General features: G+C 49.7%; 1 protein-coding gene across 6 annotated transcripts in view; it reads right to left on the bottom strand.

Moving 5' to 3' along the window:
• The window catches only part of AGRN (agrin), a 489507-nt gene that overhangs the window by 70055 nt on the left and 397514 nt on the right, over positions 1 to 21938 (bottom strand). For all 6 annotated transcript variants that reach the window (XM_060259433.1, XM_060259437.1, XM_060259431.1 and 3 more), the window contains 4 exons: positions 15273 to 15418; positions 11285 to 11390; positions 10846 to 10959; positions 4732 to 4896 (listed from right to left, as the gene is read on the bottom strand). In XM_060259433.1, the coding sequence (XP_060115416.1) occupies positions 4732 to 4896; positions 10846 to 10959; positions 11285 to 11390; positions 15273 to 15418 (531 nt within the window). The remainder of the gene's footprint in view (positions 1 to 4731; positions 4897 to 10845; positions 10960 to 11284; positions 11391 to 15272; positions 15419 to 21938) is intronic.

Here is a 21938-nt window from a genome sequence, read left to right as displayed (position 1 = left end):
ACTTCCTGTAGTCGTGGTGTATAGTTACATGAAAGTAGGCATCTTGCAGGTCCAGTGTGGCCATCCAATCCCCTTGGTTCAGTAGGGGTAGGATGTTTTGTAGGGAGACCATTCTGAATTTCTGGTTTGGTATGAAATGGTTCAGGCCTCGTAGGTCCATAATGGGCCGAAGGCCTCCATCTTTTTGGGGGATGGTGAAATATCGGGAGTAAAAACCTTGTCCAATCTGGTTGACTGGCACCCGTTCTATTGCATCTTTCTCGAGCAAGGATTGAACCTCTGTCTGTAGTGTGAGGGACACCCTGGTGTGGATGACGGTGGGAACTGTAGGGTTTTCTCTGAATTCTATTTGATAACCCATCCGGATTATCGACAAGACCCATTGGTCCGTAGTGATTGTGGACCATGCCTGGAAATAAGGGAAAAGTCTGGTATGGTCCAGGTCCGAAGGGGAAGGGATAAAACAGGGGGAAGGGCAGTCAAAGACCCTGTTTGGACGGTCTACTCCCCTTTTGTCTGGATGACTGTGATGAAGTAGGTGAGTACTTCGTTTTGGGGTTGTACGGGGGTTTGGAGTAAGGTGTGGAGCCCTTGGGTCTCCATTGTTGTTCTGTAGGCTGTTTGGGGAACTGCTTCTTGTTCCACGGCTTGTTCCAGGAACGTCTCCCTTGGGGCCTAGATGAGATGGGGACCCCCAAATTGCGTGACGTTTTAATACTTTTATCCATCTCCTGCAGTATGGTATCGGTATTGGAGCTGAATAATCCGCTTCCATCGAATGGGAGATCTTCGATGCAGGATTGTGTATCCTGCTGGAGCGCCGTGGATCGCAACCAAGAGTGACGTCTTAGGGTGATCGCTGAGGTAAGTGTCTTTGCTGCAATGTCACCTGCGTGTTTGGCAGAATTGATTTGCTGTTTTGCTAATGCAATGCCTTCCTTTTGGATTTTCTTCATTGCCTGTTTGGTTTGTTCTGACAGGTCTGGTAGAGCCGACAATTGGTCCCATAGGGCATATTGATAACGGCCCATACACGCTCCATAGTTTGCAACTTTGACTCCTAACGAACCTGCTGTGTAGAACTTTCTGCCTAGGTTGTCTAGTTTCTTCCCTTCTTTGTCTGGGGGAGAAGCATTTGTCTTTCTGGCCTTTGAGGACGATGCCACTACTACAGAGTTTGGTTTCGGGTGGGTAAATAAAAACTCTGCTGTGGATTCCTGGACTCGATACATATGGTCCAGCCTGCGGGAGCTTATTGGCGTTGAAGCTGGTTTGTCCCAGGACGATTTTGTGGTGTGGAGCATGACCGTTGTAAGCGGTAAGGCGATGGCCGTCGAGGTGTCTAGCTGGACGACATCGAACACGTTGTCAGTGACTACCGGTTCTGGTTGGACCGTCGGTAGCGACAGGGTGTGTGCCATCCGTTTAATTAGATCCCCATACGATTTCAAGTCCTCGGATGGGGATATGGGGAGCTCCTCGCCCACTTTACTTGATGGAGCCGGTTCCTCTGGGGAGGAGATGTCTTGGTCTTCCCGGGGAGAACCTTCCTCAGATCTGGGGGAGCCTTCTACAGAGCCCGAGTGCTCCGAGGAATGTTTGGGCGTCTCTGGAGCCTTTGGTGACTCAGGGGTCTTTCAACTCTCCGAACTTCGCCGTCGTGGGGAAGTCTTTTGTGTCCTTGGCGGTGTCGTGTCAGGTGGTTTTGACACCGACGCCGACGGAGTGTGCCTCGGCTTGTACGACGTCCGGGATCGTACCGATGCTTCAGACTGCTGGTCCCAATCCAGAGGTCTGGGTGTGAACCAGGGGAACATGGAGGGCATAGGGCACGACCCGTATAGGTATTGCCACTGCCGCTGATCCCATGACATTGGGGGCGGTGGTTTCCGAGGAGATCGATCTCTGACGCGGGATCTCTCCTCTGAATCTCGGGATCGATGTCGACCCCGGGGACTACGCCGAGGGCTGGTTGAGTAGTCGCGCCCGCTGTCTTCTCTAGGTGTAGTGGGTCGATCCTTTTGGGGGCTTCGGTTCCGCCGATGATCGGGGCTGACCGATGGGTCTCGGGCCGGTGTTCGGGATTGAACAGTGTCCTCCACAATATGTATATCTGGTGGACTACCTTCTGCTCCCGATCGTTGCGATAGATCAAAGTCGTGGTCCGAGTCGGAAGATATGGCGATTTGCGTCGACATCGATGCCAATACCGGGGGGCTTGAATGGCGGCGAGGGGAAGTGAATAGCTTCAACGGTGGAACTCTCGCTGCCGATTCCGATGGCGATGTCGGGAGCGAAGTCGCGGACGACCGATGCTTATCCGACTTTTTCTTCTTCGCTTCCGGCTGAGGTCCCTTCTCCTCCCTTGGCCGTTTTGCAGGAGTGGAGGAGGCGGACCTTGATGCCGAGCCCGACTTCGTGGGGCGATCGGCGTCGGGGGCGCTCTTGTCGGTGCCAAGCGACTCCGACGTTGACGGCTTGTGCTGCGCCGTCGACATCTTCTTAGGCGACAGAGCTTTTTCCATCAGTGCCGCCGCTAAACGTCCCGCGCGGTTTTTCTTCGTTTGGCGGGAAAACTTCGCGCAGTGAGCGCACGCGTCAGGGATGTGTGTCTCTCCCAGGCAAAAAAGACAAAGAGCGTGCCCGTCTGGGGGAGCGATTTTGCTACCGCAGTTCCTGCACCTTTTGAAAAATCCCCACCGCTTTTCCATGCGGGGGGGAGGGGGGGGGAAAGGGCGGGAAGAGAGAACTGAGGAGAAAATCCCGAAACAAAAATGTTTCTTTCCGCCCCTTAGTCTTTAAAAAGACTGTTGTGTGGACTAAGCCAAATAAAATATCTGATAAATCCAACAATAGCAACTTCCAAGAAAGGATTTCTACCGACCGTAGCGAGAGATCGACTGATCCAAGCGGCGGTCAGAAGAGAACTGGCGGGATGTCCGCTCCGGTCCCTGTGAGCATGCGCGGTGGGGCTTCTGCGCATGCGCACTGGGCCTGGGGCGCGGAAATCCGCAGCTTTCAAGAATACCGATCGAGATCGGCGCGGGCGCCTATATCCCATCAGTGTGATGCACAGAGACCACGAAGAAGATCTGGGACTGACCCAAGGTTGCCCAGCTGGCTGCATGCAGCGGAGGAGTGAGGAATCAAACCCAGTTCTCCGATTAGAGTTTGCCACTATTAATCACTCTCCAAACTAGTGTAGCAATAGGGCTTGGGATATCTAGCCCTCTATGGAGGGGGAAAGTTGTGCTGTGGGAAATTTTCCAATAATTTATTGCCTCCTCAATGCCTCACAAAATCTCAAGCTTGCCCCCCCCCCACTCCCAGCACACAGACAGTGTATGAAGTGCTGTCAAGTCACAGCAGACTAATAGTGACCCCAGCAAGGGGCTTCCAAGGCGAGTGAGAAGCAGAGGGGGCCTGCCACTGCCTTCCTCTGCAGAATCCTACTTGGCGGACTCCCATCCAATTACCGACTGTGTAGCTGCCAAGATGGGCTGTCATCCATCCGCCCGCCCTCCCACCCATCCATCCATCTAGCTATCCGACTCTGGGGTGATGTTGTTTTCACAACGTTTTCACGGCAGACTTTTTTACGGGGTGGTTTGCCATTGCCAAAGAGCCCCGCGGCACAAAGTGGTAAATCTGCAGTACTGCAGTCTGAACTCTCTGCTCACGACCTGAGTTCAATCCCGGTGGAAGCTGGTTTCAGGTGGCTGGCTCAAGTTGACTCAGCCTTCCATCCTTCCAAGGTCAGTAAAATGAGTCCCCAGCTTGCTGGAGGGAAAGTGGAGATGACTGGGGAAGGCAATGGCAAACCACCCCGTAAAAAAGTCTGCCGTGAAAACGTGAAAGCAATGTCACCCGAGTCGGAAATGACTGGTGCTTGCACAGGGGACCTTTCCTTTACCTTTTTTGCAACTGCCTTCCCCAGTCATCCAAACTTTCCCCCCAGCAAGCAGAGTCCTCATTTTACCGACCTCGGAAGGATGGAAGGCTGAGTCAACCTGGAGCTGGCTACCTGAATCCAGCTTTGCCGGGATCAAACTCAGGTCATGAGCAGAACTTGGACTGCAGTATTGCAGCTTTACCACTCTGAGCCACGGGGCACTCTCTCTCCCTTTCTCTCTCTATATAAAAACCCCAAGAGTGTTCCTAACATGCCATCACATTTTAGTGGTACCAAGAAACAGAAGCTCTGGAGTCCAGAGCAAGATTGCTTCCAGGTGAGTCACAAAGAGCAAGGAATGGGTTCCAAAGTGCATCTTTTTGACTTAAGCGAAGGGACTGCCATTAATCTATGGGTGCATTTTGGGGAGGGGGGGAGCTGCTGTTAGGGACAAAACCTGCCTAACACACCTGAAAACGCGTGGCCCAGGGGCACAGGGAGAGAGGGCAGCATCCCTTCTCCTCTTCTGAAGGCATTTGCGGGATTGTAACGAAAGCTGGTTGTCTAGCACGCAGAGGAAGCAGAGGCCAAGAAATCAGCCAACCTGACAGCCAATTGCACTGGACAGGCCCTGCCTGCGAGTCCCCCAGATGGAACTGCCTGCAGCTCTCACCTCTTGCTTTAACCAGCAGCTGCCAGGGTCTTGTAATAAGGGCCCAGCCACCTGCCTATCACTGATCGCCCTTCTCCTCCTGAACTGCTTTGCTGCTGCAAGGCAGGCCCATTAGCCGATTCTGTCCCATCCACCTCTCAAAGGGTCAACATTCGCAGGTACTCACGGGTGCAGCCACTCCGCCTGTCGGTGACGATGCCGCGGAAGTTCCAGAAGCCGGGCTCGCACCGGTCGCATTTCAGGCCCCCCACGCCAGGCTTGCAGGAGCACTGTCCCGTGGCAGGATCGCATCCGCCTCCATAGGAGCCGTAGGGGTTGCAGTGGCAGGTACCTGCGAGAGAGAGAAGGGTTATAAAAACAAAAGGGCTCCGAATGGAAACCCGCATTTATGTCTACTGGCACATCAAGACAACCGCTACTGAGTAACTTTGACAGCAGCCTGCGGGTGGTAACAGGAAGGGGCAAACCAGATTATCTGAATAATTTTTATTTGAGTTCCGTAGCACCTTGGAGACCAAAATGATTTCCAGGGTGCAAGCTTTTGGAATTCAAAGCTCCCTTCACCAGGAAGCTGTCAGGTATCTTATACTATGAAAATCTTGCTAGTCTCCAGGGGAGGACTTCTAGCAGGAGCTCCTTTGAACATATGAAGCTGCCTTATACTGAATCAGACCCTCGGTCCATCAAAGTCAGTATTGTCTACTCAGACTGGCAGCGGCTCTCCAGGATCTCAAAAGCTGAGGTTTTTCACACCTATTTGCCTGGACCTTTTTAGTTGGAGATGCCAGGGATTGAACCTGGGACCTTCCGCTTACCAAGCAGATGCTCTACCACTGAGCCACCGTCCCTCCCCTTTGCATATTAGGCCACACACCCCTGATGTAGCCAATCCTCCAAGAGCTTGCAAGACTCTTTTTTGTAAGCCCTTGGACGATTGGCTACACCAAGGGGGTGTGGCCTAATATGCAAAGGAGCTCCTGCTAGAGTTCCACCCCTGCTAGTCTCAAAGGTGCAACTGGATTCAAATCAAGTTGCCTCCTTGTGGTGCACCCTGGGAAATGCTAAGAGCTAGAACTTTTGGCTGCGAGATAATCGTAAGATCTCTTGCCACAATGCATACATGGAAACAATCAATCTTGCCATGTAATAAATATAATAATAAATGGTTTGTCGGCACACCAACATAGATAGGTCATGAAACCTGAATAATCTTGTTGCTAATTTTACATAATCTGGCCATCTTTACTATTTTGGCCAATTTATTCTATTTTGTCCCTTGAGCCCTGCCTCCAAACCTTATCCTGCCTCCTCTCCAGCTTCTCAGTTTACTGCAGACTTCTGTCTCCAAATTTTCAGGCACATATTCACTGCCATGAGGTCTAGAAGCTTGCTATCTTTAAAAACTGTTGGTGGTGGTGGGGTGGGAGGAAATTAGGACACTGAATTCTATGCCTGACACCAACTCTACATCTTTCTGGTACTCCCATGGCATAATTTCACATGCATACAAAAAACAACAGCAATAGCACTGAAAGAAAACAGCATGTGGTTTTTAGGGGACTCTCCGCATTTTCAAAGTAAATCTTCCAAAGCTTTTCTTCCATGGGAGCAGGTATAACAGCATTTGGTCCCTAGGAAAACAAGGAGAGGAAACACATCCCAGAGATCTCTCGCTCTGCCCACCATTTGGGGCGGGGCCTGCACAATTCCAGCTGCCTGATCTCACTGGGGCCAGAAAGACACAGCTGGCCCGACCAAGGCCCTCAAGTGTGTTTCCCCTTTCCGAACTGAAGAGAATCAATCTGAGACTGTCGGGCAGGCAGAATGGCTGGCAGGCTGGCGATTACATCTTGATTTACACCCTTGCTGTGGAGGCAAGGGCATGAGTGGGACAACTGCTAAAGAGAGGTTTGATTCAAGGCCGGGCAAGGCAGAATTTAGAGGGGGTGCAAACAGGGATGGCTGGTCTGCCAGACAAAGGGAAGTAGTTTATTTATTGTCCATGTGCTGTAAGAACAGAGCAGTTTCTGCTGGATTCAACCAGAGGCTACTTCAATCCCATTGTCTCCCTTCCAACAGAAGCCAGCCAAGTGTTTCCATAAGTCCGTTCGCAGGGCATGAAGGAACAGCCCTCCGCCTCCTGTATGTCCCTAGCAGCAAGCGGTATTGAGGTGTACTGCCGCTGAACATGGAGGTTTTGTTTCAGTGTTGCAGCCCAAAAATTGTTGACTGACCTCCCCATCCCAAATCGGTCGAATCCCATTTTAAAAACCATCTAGTTTGTTTGTTTGTTTTATGTGTTTATTTACAGTCTGCCTTGCTGGCCGAGACTCAAAGCAGACGATAGGGTTTACAACAATGCAATCAGACGGCGTAAAACAGCCAATGAACGATGCCACTGGACTAGGGTTACAGAACGAGAGAATAACGGGAACGACAAACTCTCTCAAGGAAGATACACTATGATCAATACAGAAAGCGAAGGCAGGAAACTATGCAGTAAAAAACCCTGACCGATTTCGCACTATGCTTGTTCCGGGGCGGAGAGCCCTTTTGCTACCGGAGCTTCGCTCCGTTTTTGGCACAAGTTGCCCCGGAGCTGTGAGTTGCCGCGCCGCTATTCCACAGCAAGCGGGATACGCCGACAAGCGGTTTCTGCTCGCTGTGGCAACTCACAGCTCCGGGGCAACTTGTGCCAAAAACGGAGCAAAGCCCCAGTAGCAAAAGGGCTCTCCATCCAGGAACAAGCATAGTGCAAAATAGGTAACCGTTTCCTACAAGAATCAATGCACTGGACTACAATCCTACTGCTGGGTGGCCCAGGCTAGCCTAATCACTTACAAATCGTAAAAAAAAAAAAAATTAACAATCTTTTTGTTCCTTTTCTAAAATATCAGCAGACAGTCTCAGGCTAGAACTTTCATATTCATGGGCAGTCACGGTGAAGACCAGTGCCAGGAAGGCAGGGGAAGGCATTGGTTGTTAATAATAATATTAATAATAATAATAATAATAATAATAATAAGTTTTTATTTATATCCCACCCTCCCCGCCGAGGCCAGGAGAGCCAGTTTGGTGTAGTGGTGAAGTGCACGGACTCTTATCTGGGAGAACCGGGTTTGATTCCCCACTCCTCCACTTGCAGCTGCCGGAATGGCCTTGGGTCAGCCATAGCTCTGGCAGAGGTTGTCCTTGAAAGGGCAGCTGCTGGGAGAGCCCTCTCAGCCCCACCCACCTCACAGGGTGCCTGTTGTGGGGGAGGAAGGTAAAGGAGATTGTGAGCTGCTCTGAGACTCTTCGGAGTGGAGGGTGGGATATAAATCTAATATCTTCTTCTTCTTCTCTGGAGGAACTGGTTGGCCACTGTGTGGAAAAGGATGCTGGACTAGATGGACCACTGGTCCGATCCAGCAGGGCTCTTCTGACGTTCTTACAGTGCTGATCTCTGTGCCTCGCTGGGGTTGTGTGATTGCATGTTGCGGCAGCAGAAGAATGTAAAACATGCACAAACAACTGCGTCTGCCAGTGTACATCAGAGAATATGTTATTATATACGTAGCTTTTGTAGCATGCGTGACAGCGTGGCCTACCAGCTGCAGTATTCCATTTGGCCAAGGAAGACATAGAATCATAGAGTTGGAAGGGACCTCCAAGGTCATCTTGTCCAACTCCCTGCACAGTGCAGGAAATTCACAAGTACTTCTCCCCTACACACACCCCCCCAGTGACCCCTGAGCCACAAGTCCAAATGATGGCAAAAAAAGAAAAGAAAAAAGAAAAAAATTCTCCAAGATCCCTGAAAATCTGGCCTGGAGAAAAACTGCTGCCTGACCCCAAAGTGGGGAACAGCATTTGAACATATGAAGCTGCCTTCTACTGAATCAGACCTTTGGTCCATCAAAGCCAGCATTGTCTACTCAGACTGGCAGCGGCTCTCCAGGGTCTCAAGCTGAGGTTTTTCACACCTACTTGCCTGGACCCTTTTAGTTGGAGATGCCGGGGATTGAACCTGGGACCTTCTGCTTCCCAAGCAGATGCTCTACCACGGAGCCACCGTCCCTCCCCTTCGAGCCACCATCCCTCCACACTTCCCTGGGCACATAAGAAAAGGCCACAAGAATTGAGCACTGATGCAACCCTCCCCGCTCTCCTTCCCATGATCTGCCTAAGTTCACAGAATCAGCATTGCTGATCGATACACGCGGCGTCAACCCCTTGCACAACCGGGAAGTCAACTTGGTGACCTTGAGCGAGCCAGCTTCCTCCTGGGGTTGTTGTGTGACGAAAGGGGAGAAGAAGCCACGCACGGTGCAGTGAGTGGGAAATAAACCATAAATTTCATGAGATGATTAGTTAGCGGCAGACAGTGCAGTTCTCCGTTCAGTGAAGTGGTCACTGAGGGCAGACAGCGTCACTAATGGCGGAGAGCATCAGTAACGGCAAATGACGGCAGAGGCGAGGCTCCAACCAAACTCTGCAGGGATCAAACTCGCAGCCAAGCTGCCACAGTGGCTCTCAAGATGCCACAGTGAGATACGCCAGCTGTCCTCTCCACCGCCCAAACCGTGACCCCATCAGCTCTCTGACCCCGGCACTTCCATGTGATCAGAGCTGCTTTTGGAATGCTTCCTCTTATTAAATTATACAGCGCATGAAATGGCTCTATGCTCCCCCATCGAGGGCTGCATTACTCCGGAACGCTTATGGACGACAGCCCAGCCAATCGGCATCACCGAATGGGCGTTCGCTAATCAGCTGGCTGCTGGCCCCAGCTGCCAAAACCGTCGCTAATGTTTCCCCCGTCTCGTTATAGGTTAAAGAGCCGACTTTGTCTAATTCTTTAATGAAATATTAATAAAGCCTCTGCTGGCGCAGCTGGCTGCTGCAAAGAAGGTGCCCCGTGATTGGGATTCGTGTTGGACAAAGTTGGGGGCGGGGAGGGGAAATTCCTCCAATGTGCTGCTGTCTTCATCGAGGAGGAAGAAGAAGACTGCAGATTTATACCCCGCCCTTCTCTCTGGCTCCGAGTCTCAGAGCACCTTACAATCTCCTTTATCTTCTTTCCCCACAACAGACACCCTGCAAGGTGGGCGGGGTCTGAGAGAGCTCTGACAGAAGCTGCCCTCTCAAGGACAACCTCTGCAATAGCTATGGCTGACCCAAGGCCATTCCAGCAGGTGCAAGCGGAGGAGTGGAGAATCAAACCCGGTCCTCCCAGATAAGAGTCTGCACACTTCACCACCACACCAAACTGGCTCTCCAGATGCGATAGCTATGGCTGACCCAAGGCCATTCCAGCAGCTGCAAGTGGAGGAGTGGGGAATCAAACCCGGTTCTCCCAGATAAGAGTCCGCGCACTTAACCACCACACCAAACTGGCTCTCCTAAATAGCAACTGTGTTCGGTTCAACCTGCACTGCTACCTGAAAAGCAACTGTGTTCAGTTCAGCCTGCACTGGCTTGCCCCGAATCGGCGCTTGACTGTCAGATTTGCAGGGGTAAAAAGGCTCATGTGATCCTTGGAGTGTATCAACAGAGGCATAATATAAAAATCACTGTCTACTGCATTGACCAGGCCATGTTGTTTAGGGGGGGCTCTGGGTTGGAAAACACTCATTTCAGATTCCTCTGGCCAAGGCGTCTTTCTTTGTAGAAAAAGCCCAGCAGGGACTCATTTGCGTGTTAGACCACACCCCCTGACACCACCATTATTTCACACAGCAGGAAGTCATTTGCACATTAGGCCACACCCCCTGGTGCCAAGCCAGCCGGAACTGTGCTCCTGCTAAAAAACAACCCTGCTTCTGCCCCCACTCCCTTTTTCTCGACATCGAGAGGCCCTGCTATACCAAAGCTTGAAAATCTTGCCGCGTCGAATAAGAATATAAGAGAACATAAGAGAAGTCATGTCGGATCAGGCCAATGGCCCATCCAGTCACACAGTGGCCAAAAAAACCCCAGGTCCCATCAGGAGGTCTACCAGTGGGGCCAAGACACTAGAAGCCCTCCCACTGTTGCCCCCCCAAGCACCAAGAAGACAGCATCACTTCCCCAGACAGAGAGTTTTATCAATACTCTGTGGCTAATAGCCACTGATGGACCTCTGCTCCATATGTTTCTCCAATCCCCTCTTGAAGCTGTCTATGCTTGCAGCCACCACCTCCTGTGGCAGTGAGTGCCATGTGTTAATCACTCTTTGGGTGAAGAAGGACTTCCTTTTATCCGTTCTAACCCGACTGCTCAGCAATTTAAGAGAAAAGGAGGCCTGAATAACACCCACTTGGGCACCCAGCAGAGCCGACTCCAAGGGCCAAAGTCACGTTATCCGGACAGCATCCATACACGGTTTGGCTACAGTGGAGCACCTGAAGCGGAGGAGGAAGGCTTGGCACACCTATGGGGAAATCAAAAGACACACACATGCACAAGTGTCAAGGCTGCATTTGAAGCATACATATCAGAAGCAGTTTTGAAGCTGTGCTGTACACAGGTAGACCTCCAGTCCACTTATTCTGTCCAGGATCTCAGAGAAGGAGGGAGGGAATATGTAATTCACTAAAAAGGAGGTATTTGCTGAGAGAACCCATTCTCATATGAGAGAATACAGCTCCACCGGAAGGACAGTGTGGGATCCATAGATTCCGGACTGATCAGAGGTGAGCAATCAAAAGGATTGCGTGTTGCAGCAGAAACAAGGGGGCCCTGGATTCAAGAGTTACCTCGGCAGGCTCCCTGACTTATGACGTAAATATCCTGCCGTTTCTCGCAGCGTGTCTTTTTGAGCTCGCACTCGTTCGCGTAGGTCACTCCGTCAGAGCCGCACACCTGCACAGGGGGGAAAAAACAACAACAGAAGGTCATTCACCAGGTCTTGTCAAGCATCGATATTTCACAATAATCAAGCTCTTGTTCTTTAATCAAAAGTTGTTTTATTGAAAAACTCCAGAGCTCGCTCCAAGGACGGACTCCTTGGAAGTAATGGCATACATAGTATTGAATAGTATTTTATAGGCAAACTTCAAAAGGCAGGGTTACAGAAAACTTCAAAAGAATAACGTAAAGATGCAAATTAAAGTTGCGGGTTCAAAGCCTACTTACTAGTATCTCTTTTATGGCTAAGGAATGTTGGCTAATAAAAACATCTCCCTTTCTCACACATTCTCTGAGAGCTGATAAGACTTGGCTGTGTGAATCTGGGGGAGAGGCATTTTACACCGTTAATGCAAGGTTACTCTAAACATCCTAGCACCAGATGGATTTATTATGCATCCATGGGAAGGGAGGGGGGGAGAAGAAGAAAGGGGAAAAGACAAAGGTGATGCTCTGCTTTAACTCTGGCCTGTTTACTAGGTACATATAGAAGAAGCATTTAGAAATAGCATGCTTGACTGGTCTGGCTTGTGTTTTAGGCAAACCTAGACAGTCACTAACAGTGGAAGCTCGGAGACCCTGCAGCTCTGACATCAGGCCTGGGGAAATAGCAGCAACTTATTCTCTGGGGTATCCACACCAGCTCCTTATCTTGGGATATATCTTGACAACAGCTGGTGCAGCCCAGTCTTCATCTTAGGTGGTCCCCAACTAGAGCTCTGATTCCAGATTAAGTTGCCTGTAGGCGTGCCCGTGGCACAGAGTGGTAAAGCTGCAGTACTGCAGTTGGAGCTCTCTGCTCATGACCTGAGTTCGATCCCAGCAGAAGCTGGGTTCAGGTAGCCGGCTCCAGGTTGACTCAGCCTTCCATCCTTCCGAGGTCGGTAAAATGAGCACCCAGCTTGCTAGAGGCGAAGTGTAGAGGACTGGGGAAGGCAATGGCAAACCACCCCGTAAAAATGTCTGCCGTGAAAACATCATGATGCGACATCACCCCACAGTTGGAAACGACTGGTGCTTGCACAGGGGACAACCTTGGCCTTTAGGCCAGCAGCACAACTTACTATATATTTATTTATGTTACTTATAGGTTGCCTGTCTCACTTGAACTCGATATGGATTGCTCAGAGAGAGTCAGAACCAAGCAGAAGTCTAAAAACAGAACCGAAACATAACATAAGAAGATGACTGCAGATCTGTAACCCGCCCTTCTCTCTGAATCAGAGACCCCGAGCAGCTTACAATCTGCTATATCTTCTCCCTCCAAAACAGACATCCTGTGAGGTGGGTGGGGCTCTCCCAGCAGCTGCCTTTTCAAGGACAACTCCTGCGAGAGCTACGGCTGACCTAAGGCCATTCCAGCAGCTGTAAGTGGAGGAGTGGGGAATCAAACCCGGTTCTCCCAGATAAGAGTCTGCGCACTTAACCATTACACCAAAGTGGCTCTCGGTTAGTAAGGATTAACACATCACATGAAATGATTCAAAAGCCCATTGCAGAATCCTAGTTTCAGCAAGCTATACCCAGCAGTACAGATCACAGTCCCTAATCATTTTCCAAATAACTGTGTGCATCATTCACTACAGTGCAACTCTATCCCCTATATAGAAAAGCCCTCTGGAGTAATTGCATTTGCTTCCCCACAAAAATTCCTTGTGACGCCCAGCAGACCCCACGGGGAAACACTGGCTACCTTTGGACGTCGTTATAAACCGTGATTTGCATAGCAAGCTTTAACGAGCCAGACAGTGGTTAACAAACAGACTACAAATCCAAGTCTAAAGTCCTGCTCTCTGCATGTGGGAATCGACAGACCCCCGTCTGCTGGGCGGTCTGCGTTCAGACAAACACTGCTGTTAAAATCATGGTTTATAAAAACAATTTGCTGGGATGTTTGGATGAAGCTGCTGCCCTTCTAAATACACGCTCGCCCGACCTAGCTAGAGAAAGCAGGATAGGTATTTACTCATGAGTAAACTGCTGGCAGGCGGCCTGTCACATTCAAGAAGTGAGACAGCTGATGCCTCAGTGGCAAACCTACTCACATCTGAATTGCTCTTAGAACGAAGTTTGAGTCCAGTGGCTCCCTTACGACCAGATACTTGGAGAAGTGTGCATGCACACGAAAGCTTATACCCAGAATTAAACTTTATAAGTGCCACTGAACGCAAACCTTGTTCTATCGCTTCATATTAACATGGCTACCCACGCGAATCTGAGCTGCTCTTGTTCATTTCAGTCTCCAGGGGACAAAGATGGGGAGATCGTAGAATCATAGAGTTGGAAGGGTCCTCCAGGGTCATCTAGCCCAACCCCCTGCACAATGCAGGAAACTCACAAAGACCTCCCCCTAAATTCACAGGATCTTCATTGCTGTCAGATGGCCATCCAGTCTCTGTTTAAAAACCTCCAAGGAAGGAGAGCCCACCACCTCCTGAGGAAGCCTGTTCCACTGAGGAACTGCTCTAATGGTCAGGAAGTTCTTCCTAATGTTGAGCCGGAAACTCTTTTGATTTAATTTCAACCCACTGGTTCTGGTCCTACCTCCTGGGGCCACAGAAAACAATTCCACACCATCCTCTATAGGAGAGCCCTTCAAGTACTTGAAGATAGTGATCATATCACTTCTCAGCTGCCCCCTCTCCAGGCTAAACATGCCCAGCTCCTTCAACCTTTCCTCATAGGACTTGGTCTCCAGACCCCTCACCATCTTTGTCGCCTTCCTCTGAACCTGTTCCAGCTTGTCTATATCCTTCTTAAAATGGTGTGCCCCAAACTGAACACAACACTCCAGGTGAAGTCTGACCAGAGCAGATGCTCCCTTGAAGGGAGGGAGAGAAAAGTGCAAGGCTCAACCACTTTGCTTTAGGGCTGAAACTGACGCAAGCCGAAGAATAATCCCAAATGCCTTTAGGGGTATTTTGTCAGGATCTGCTTGTGTGGATGGGCATCCCAGAGCCCTCCCTCTTCAGATGAATGATTCATCCTTGCTGCATCCAGCCCCCCACTTTACATGGGAGGAAACTGAACTCACGCCCCCCTCCTTCCAAGTACCTCTTTTACCCCAACACTGTGGTGCATACATGGAACTCCTGCATCCCTGACACTTATCCACCGTTTAATGCACGGGTGTCAAACATGCGACCCATGGGCCAAATTAGGCCCCCGGAGGGTTCCTATCAGGCTCCTGAGCAACTGACTCTTGTCTGCTTCCTTGTCCCTCTCTCTTGCTTCCTTCTGCATCACAGCTTGCTCTGCCAGGCTTGCTCAATCGCACAGGAGCTACAGAGCAAAGCCTCTATTTTCTCCATTGGTTGAGGCTCCTCCTCCTCCTGATCCCCTGGGGAAGGAGGGAAAGAGCCAGAGCTTCCTTTGCCCAGTTCCCTGGATCCCATGGGAGAAGTACACCTTTAAGACCGGCAAGTGCTAGGAAGAAAGCACCTTTAAGACCAACAAGTGCTAATGTTTTGAGCATCTTTTATTTTAATTTAAAAAAAAAAATCTTTAGTTTTGTTTGTCTGTGTCCTTTAAAAAGTTTATATCTCTGCTACCAAATCTTAAATAGATACACATGCGGCCCGGCCCAACACGGTCTCATTTCTGTCAGATCCATTCCTCATAAGAAATGAGTTTGACACCCCTGGTTTAATGGAAGGAGCAACTGCTGTCTTTTTGTCCTGAGAGAAAGCACCCATTCCATCAAAATCAAGGAAGAAACCCTCATGCACAGGAGAAGGTCTGAGCTCAGACTGCTAGATCCAGACATCTTAAATACCTGTTCCTGAAACACTGTTGTAGCGTGTCTGACTAGCGTGTCTAAGGCTGTGTGGCACCTACCAGATTCCTTGGCACAGCCGCACAGGTGAAGTCACACACACAGCGGTCGTCTTCCACATCGTCATCCCACGAGCCGCCGTACCGCCGGCAGTTGTCCCGATCGCACTCATTGGAATCCCCAGAGCCGGATCCCCCTGAGCCGCATTCTAGGATGAGATGAGAAAACGTGAGCGAAAGGACGTTGCTCGGCACAAAACCTCCATTTGGTTTTGGATTCCATTGGATCCCTCATTTCAGAGATCAGGCCAAACCTGTGGAAAGCTGATACCGGAGTTCAGAACACTAGAAATCTCGGCACTCGTTTAAAACTGCAATCAGGTTTCTAGCCTCTACTGTTTTGAATGGGAGGGAAAGCGACAGAGTACAGCCAGATCTTGGAAGCTAAGCAGGGTTGGTACTTGGAAGGGAGACCACCAAGGAAGGCTCTGTAGAGGAAGGCAAGAGCAAACCTCTTTTGCTTGTCACTTGCCTCGGAAGCTCCTAAGTCAGCTGCAACTTGATGGCACTTTACACACAAACACACTGTTGTTGTCAATTGTAATAGTAACTGCACGTTTGTCCTCTGTGGTGGCAAAAATTCCGCCAAGTTGTAACCAAGACACTGTAGCGAGGGTGCAAAACGTGCGGCCCGTGGGCCAGATCAGGCCCCCAGAGGACTCCTATCAGGCCCATGAGCAACTCACTGTTCCCTGCTTCCTTCTCCCTCTCTTGCTCCCTTCTGCATCACAGCTTGCTTTGCCAGGCTTGCTTGATCACACAGGAGGTACCGAGCAAAGCCTCCATTTTCTCCATTGGCTGACCAGCACACAAAGCAGCTTATGTACAAAAGCACACAATGTCCAGCCATTTCATGTTTTCCTCTGGGTCTTAGGCTCAAAGCACTTGACCATGAGATTTCTGTAACGAGTGTCAATAAATCAAAAGTAGGCTTGCAACTTACAGATACACACCAGAACAGCATACTCAAGATTGCTACAGCGCAGACACTGTCTCCAGATTTGGATGCAATAATTCAGAGCAAGAGGTGTCGGTTATCAGAGACTGTTAAATAAACAAAATATTGCAAGAGTGCTCATCTTTTAGGCACGATTTCAGTTTAAAAAAAATCTTTAATTGTGTTTTGTCTGTGTCTTTAAAAAGTTTCTATCTCTGTTACCCGGCATTACGTTTTATGACCCACACGGTCCAGCCCGACAAGGTCTCATTTATATCCGATCTGGCCCTCATAACAAATGAGTTTGACACCCCCGATGGTCCTGAGCTCCTGGGAAGGAATAAGGCATAAAAAGACGGAAAGGTGGGATAAGAACACCCTTCCTGAGGAAGCTCAGGGGGCTCCGATGCTGTAAAGCAGGGGTGGCCAACGGTAGCTCTCCAGATGTTTTTTGCCTACAACTCCCATCAGCCCCAGCCAGCATGGCCAATGGCTGGGGATGATGGGAGTTGTAGGCAAAACATCTGGAGAGTTACCGTTGGCCACCCCTGCTGTAGAGTCTGTAAAGCTATTTCTTTCTCATGGCATTTCCTGATCAGTTGTTGGATGAATCTGGCTTAATAATCTTGGACTTCTAAAGCTAAATAAACTAATAATAATAATAACTGTTAAACATTATTAAATACACTGGGATGTTTCTAGCATTGCAAACGCTGAACATCGATTTAGGCAGGGTTAAATAAAAAGCAAAAAATCATGCAGAAGTCTACAAAAAAGAAGATTTAAAAAAAAAAAACCCGAAAAATATGCATGTCTGTCTCCCCCCTGCTTTATAAGGGTTATGACCAGTGTTCCCTCTAAGCTGCATAAGTGTGAGCTAGTTCACAATTTTTTAGCCTCCAGCCCACGCCTTTTTGTCTCAGCTCAGGAAAAATGGCCCTAGAGGGAACTAATTTATGCGGCAGCTCACCACTTTAATGCCAGTAGCTCACAAAGTAGAATTTTTGCTCAGAAGACTCCACAGCTTAGAAGGAATATTGGTTATGACATTCAGTTTTTTGAGGAACCAAACTGGGGCGAACTGGGCAAAGACCTGCCCAGGTTTCTTTGCTTTTACACTGATTACACACAGCACTGTAACAATACCAGATTCCACACTGCCAAAGGGAACTTTGAGTCTTGAAAATTTATACCCCGAAAATCTTGTTTGTCTGTAAAGTGCTATCGGGCTCCAGTCTAGCAAGTTATTCCACGCTGGCACCATCTGATCACCGAATGTGCGTATCTCTGGTATATGACACTGCATTCCAATCACCTTCCAGTCATTCTGACTTCTTATCAGTTGCACACACCAAGGTTTGGAATCAAACTGGAGGCACTCTTTTGCCTTTCTTCCCCACGAGCATTTTATTTATTTAAAAATATTTCAAAGGCTCTCCAAAAGAAGTCTCTCCCCCCCTCCCCTTTTATGGAATGATCAAAGGCAGGAAAGTTGGCACCAACACAGAGAATTATTCAAGCCCTTCCCTAGAAAGGACAGCTACCTGAAAACCCCTCCCGGGGAAAACCTGCTGATTAAACGCCACGTTCTGCCGTCTGCCTGCTTCCCAAGCCGATGTCCAACCAGCACTGTCTCATCCCGGCTAAACCACAACGCACAAGGCAGTTTTGGAACATGGCCGAAACACCCAGAGAACAAGATCTTTTCTCTAGCACAACCCCAACTGCTGGTGTGGGTACGTGGCAACAATTTATCTCTAGAACAGCAGGGTGTTGAGGCAAAGTTTATGGGCTCAGTTCGCTTCACCCCTGTGCATACTGTTCTCTGTGTTTTCTGGCTGGGAAAGAAATGCTAAAGGATTCAACTGCAGCAAAAAGTTAGCAGCGTGGCCGAAAACTTGGGAGGCTCTCCACAACTCCTGGGAATATTGGTAGGGTATTCCCTCCCCCGCTTTGTGCCTTATGAAAGCCGCTCCTTAGTACCCTTGGCCAGGGATCGTTTTGTAGAAAAATAGGTGGTGGAGCTCAATCAGCTGCACCTACTATTCAATGGACAAAGTGGGGAGGAGGAGGCGGAACCGTCAGAATCATAGAATTGGAAGGGACCTCCAGGGTCATTTAGTCCAACCCCCTGCACAATGCAGGAAACTCACAAACACCTCCCCCTAAATTTGCAGGATCTTCATTGCTGTCAGATGGCCATCTAGCCTCTGTTTAAAAACCTCCAAGGAAGGAGAGCCCACCACCTCCCGAGGAAGCCTGTTCCACTGAGGAATCGCTCTAACGGTCAGGAAGTTCTTCCTAATGTTGAGCCGGAAACTCTTGATTTAATTTCAACCCATTGGATCTGCTCCTACCTTCCGGGGCCACAGAAAACAATTCCACACCATCCTCTAGATGACAGCCCTTCAAGTCCTTGAAGATGGTGATCATATGACCTCTCAGCTGCCTCCTCTCCAGGCTAAACATTCCCAGCTCCTTCAACCTTTCCTCATAGGACTTGGTCTCCAGACCCCTTGCCATCTTTGTCGCCCTCCTCTGGATCCATTCCAGCTTGTCTATATCCTTCTTATAGGTTCAGGAGCTGTGCTCCTGTGAACTCCTGCTGAATTCAAGGCCTGCCCTTGGCCATCTGAAATTGTAAGCCCGATCTGTTAACCTTTTTGCCTTGGCATGGCTGAGTATGGCCCCAGCTCCACCAGGAGAGCAGTGAAAGACCAGCAGTTCTGTGCCAAGAGAAGAACCTAGGGCTGCCATATCTGATTCAAGAAATATCTGGAGACGTTGGGGGTGCAGCCAGGAGACATTGGAGGTGGAGTAAGGGTGTGACAAGCATGACTGAACTCTGAAGGGAGCTCTGGCATCACATTTAAAGAAACCATACTCCTTTTAAATACCTTCCCTCCATTGGAAATAATGAAGGATAGGGGCACCGTCTTTGGGGGCTCATAGAATTGGACCCCCTGGTCCGATCTTTTTGAAACTTGGGAGGTGTTTTGAGGAGAGGCACCGGATGCTATGCTGAAAATTTGGAGCCTCTATCTCAAAAAACAGCCCCCCCCCGAGCCCCAGGTACCCATGTATCAATTCTCCATTGTACCCTATGGGAATCGGTCTCCATAAGGAATAATGGCATGCTCAGCAGACATTTCCCTCCCCCCCACTTTCTAATAACCCTAAAGCAGGGGGAGGGCCCCCAAACTGTGTGTGGGTGTGTGTTAGAGTGGCCAGCTCCAGGTTGGGAAATTTTAGGGGTGGGGTCGGAGGAGGGTGGGGTTTTGGAAGGGGAAGGACTTCGACGGGGTGCAGTGCCATAGGTCTACCTTCCAAAATGGCCATTTTCTACAGGCGAACTGATCTCTGTCACCAGGAGATCAGCTGCAATCCCAAGAGATCCCCAGCTTCCACCTGGAGGTTGGCAACCCTAGCTTCATGTGTAGTTTTTAATGGTTGCCCCTCCTATCGCTAATTCCAGTAATGCCTCCCCTCTCCGATTGTTCCTTTTATAGACGATCTTTTCCTTTTCTTTTCTTTTTTTGATCCCCTCTTGCACTGCTTTTGAAGTTGCTCTGTAAAGAGCTTTTTTCTAATAAAAAGTTCTTTAAGAGCTTATCCACTGCTGAATTTAATGGTTTCATTGTGGGCCTTTTATCTGGCCCGAGTGATTACATACCCAGGGCTTTTTTTTGGAGCAGGAGTGCACAGGAATGCAGTTCCGGCTGGCTTGGTGGCAAGGGGTGTGGCCTGATACGCAAATGAGTTCCTGCCACACAAAACAAGGGTGCCACCAGGGGTGTGGCCTAATATGCAAATGCGTTCATGCTGGGTTTTTTTTTTTTTTTACAAAAAAAAGCTCTGTATATACCTTTTTAAGGAGCCCCGTGGCGCAGAGTGGTAAAGCTGCAGTACTGCAGTCGGAGCCCTCTGCTCACGACCTGAGTTCGATCTCAACGGAAGCTGGTACAGATTGACTCAGCCTTCCATCCTTCCGAGGTTGGTAAAATGAGCTTGCTGGGGGGAAAGTGGAGATGGCTGGGGGAGGCAATGGCAAACCACCCCGTAAAAAGGTCTGCCGTTAAAACGTTGTGAAAGCAGCGTCACCCCAAAGTCGGAAATGACTGGTGCTCGCACAGGGGACCTTTCCTTTCCTATATACCCTTTTTAACTTGTGTGTGGAAAACCGCCTCGAGAGCATCTCTGAGAAAAGCAAAATAAATAATAATAACGGGTTGTCGTGTCTGGAGGAAGGGGGGGGGGCAGTCCACTGCAATCCCCGTTAGGCCTGACCTCTTTTTTTCCTCCTGCTCCCCCCCCCCACCGCCAGCCTTCCTCCCACCAGCTGGAGACAGAGAGGAGAAGCGGCACCTCCCACCTTCCCCCCTCAGCTCTTTGAAGTGTGAAATTAAAGCACTGATAAACCTCTTTGCCAAGGCCTATTATGCGCGTCACCTTTCATTATCGGCAGATAAAAAGACAATGCGGAGGAGGGCTGCAGTGGGGAGAGGAGGGGGGGAGGATGCCTCACGACAGAACGGAGAGGCAGGAAGGCTCCATGAATGCTCAGGCGCCCCAGCAGGGGAAACTTCACCACCATCCTCAGGAGAGGCAGAGATAGGGTCGCCATGCCTGATTTAAGAAATATCTGGGGACTTTGGGGGTGGAGCCAGGAGACTTTGGGGGGGTGGAGCCAGGAGACATTGGGGGTGGAGTCAGGAGCAAGGGTGTGACGAGCATAATTGAACTCCAAAAAGAGTCCCAGCCATCACATTTAATGGGACCACACACCTTTAAAATGCCTTCCCTCCTTTCCAAATAATGAAGGATAGGGGCACCTTCTTTGGGGGCTCATAGAATTGGACCCCCTGGTCCAATCCTTTTGAAACTTGGAGGGTTTTTTGAAGAGAGACACTGGATTTGGTGCCTCTGCCTCAAAAAACAGCCTCCCCAGAGCCCCAGATACCTACATATCAATTCTCCATTATACCTTATGGGAATCAGTCTCCATGGGGAAGAGTGGAGTGCCCAGCAGACATTTCCCTCCCCTCCCCCCGCTTTCTGATGACCCTGAAGCGGGGGGAGGGCCTCCAAACAGGGGGATCCCCTGCCCCCACCTGGGGATTGGCAACCCTAGGCAGAGAGGTATCTTGGAAAAGCACATGGGAGTATGTCTAGCCTTCAGTGGCCCTAGACACACGGGGGGAGAGAGGGGAGGGAGGCAGGTAACGAATCTGCTTTTGAACACATGTTAAACCAGGGGTGTCGAACTAATTTGTTGTGAGGGCCAGATCTGACATAAATGGGACCTTGTCAGGCCAGGCCATGTGCGTTCCTATTTAAGATTAGGTAACAAAGATAAAAACTTTATAAAGGTCACAGACAAACACAAAGATTTTTTTTTTTAAACTTGCAAATAAAACCATGCTTAAAACATTAGCACTCGTTGGTCTTAAAGGTTCTTTTTTAGTATTTCTCCCATGGGATCCAGGGAACTGAGCAAAAGAAGCTCTAGCTCTTTCCTTCCTTCCCCAGAGGACCAGGAGGGGGAGGAGCCTCAGCCAATAGAAGGAAGAGAGGCTTTGCTCCGTAGCTCCTCTGCGATTGAGCAAGCTTTGCAAAGCAAACCAAGATGCAGAAGGAAGCAAGAGAGAAGAAGAATGAAGCAGATGACAGCCAGTTGCTTAGGGGCCTGAGAGGAACCCTCTGGGGGCCTGGTTTGGCCCCCAGGCCATGTG

This window comes from Heteronotia binoei, chromosome 18 (genome assembly GCF_032191835.1).
Source record: "Heteronotia binoei isolate CCM8104 ecotype False Entrance Well chromosome 18, APGP_CSIRO_Hbin_v1, whole genome shotgun sequence".
NCBI classification, from domain to species: domain Eukaryota; kingdom Metazoa; phylum Chordata; class Lepidosauria; order Squamata; family Gekkonidae; genus Heteronotia; species Heteronotia binoei.
Note: the sequence above shows the minus strand (reverse complement) of the source record. Positions and strands in the feature narration are given on the sequence as shown.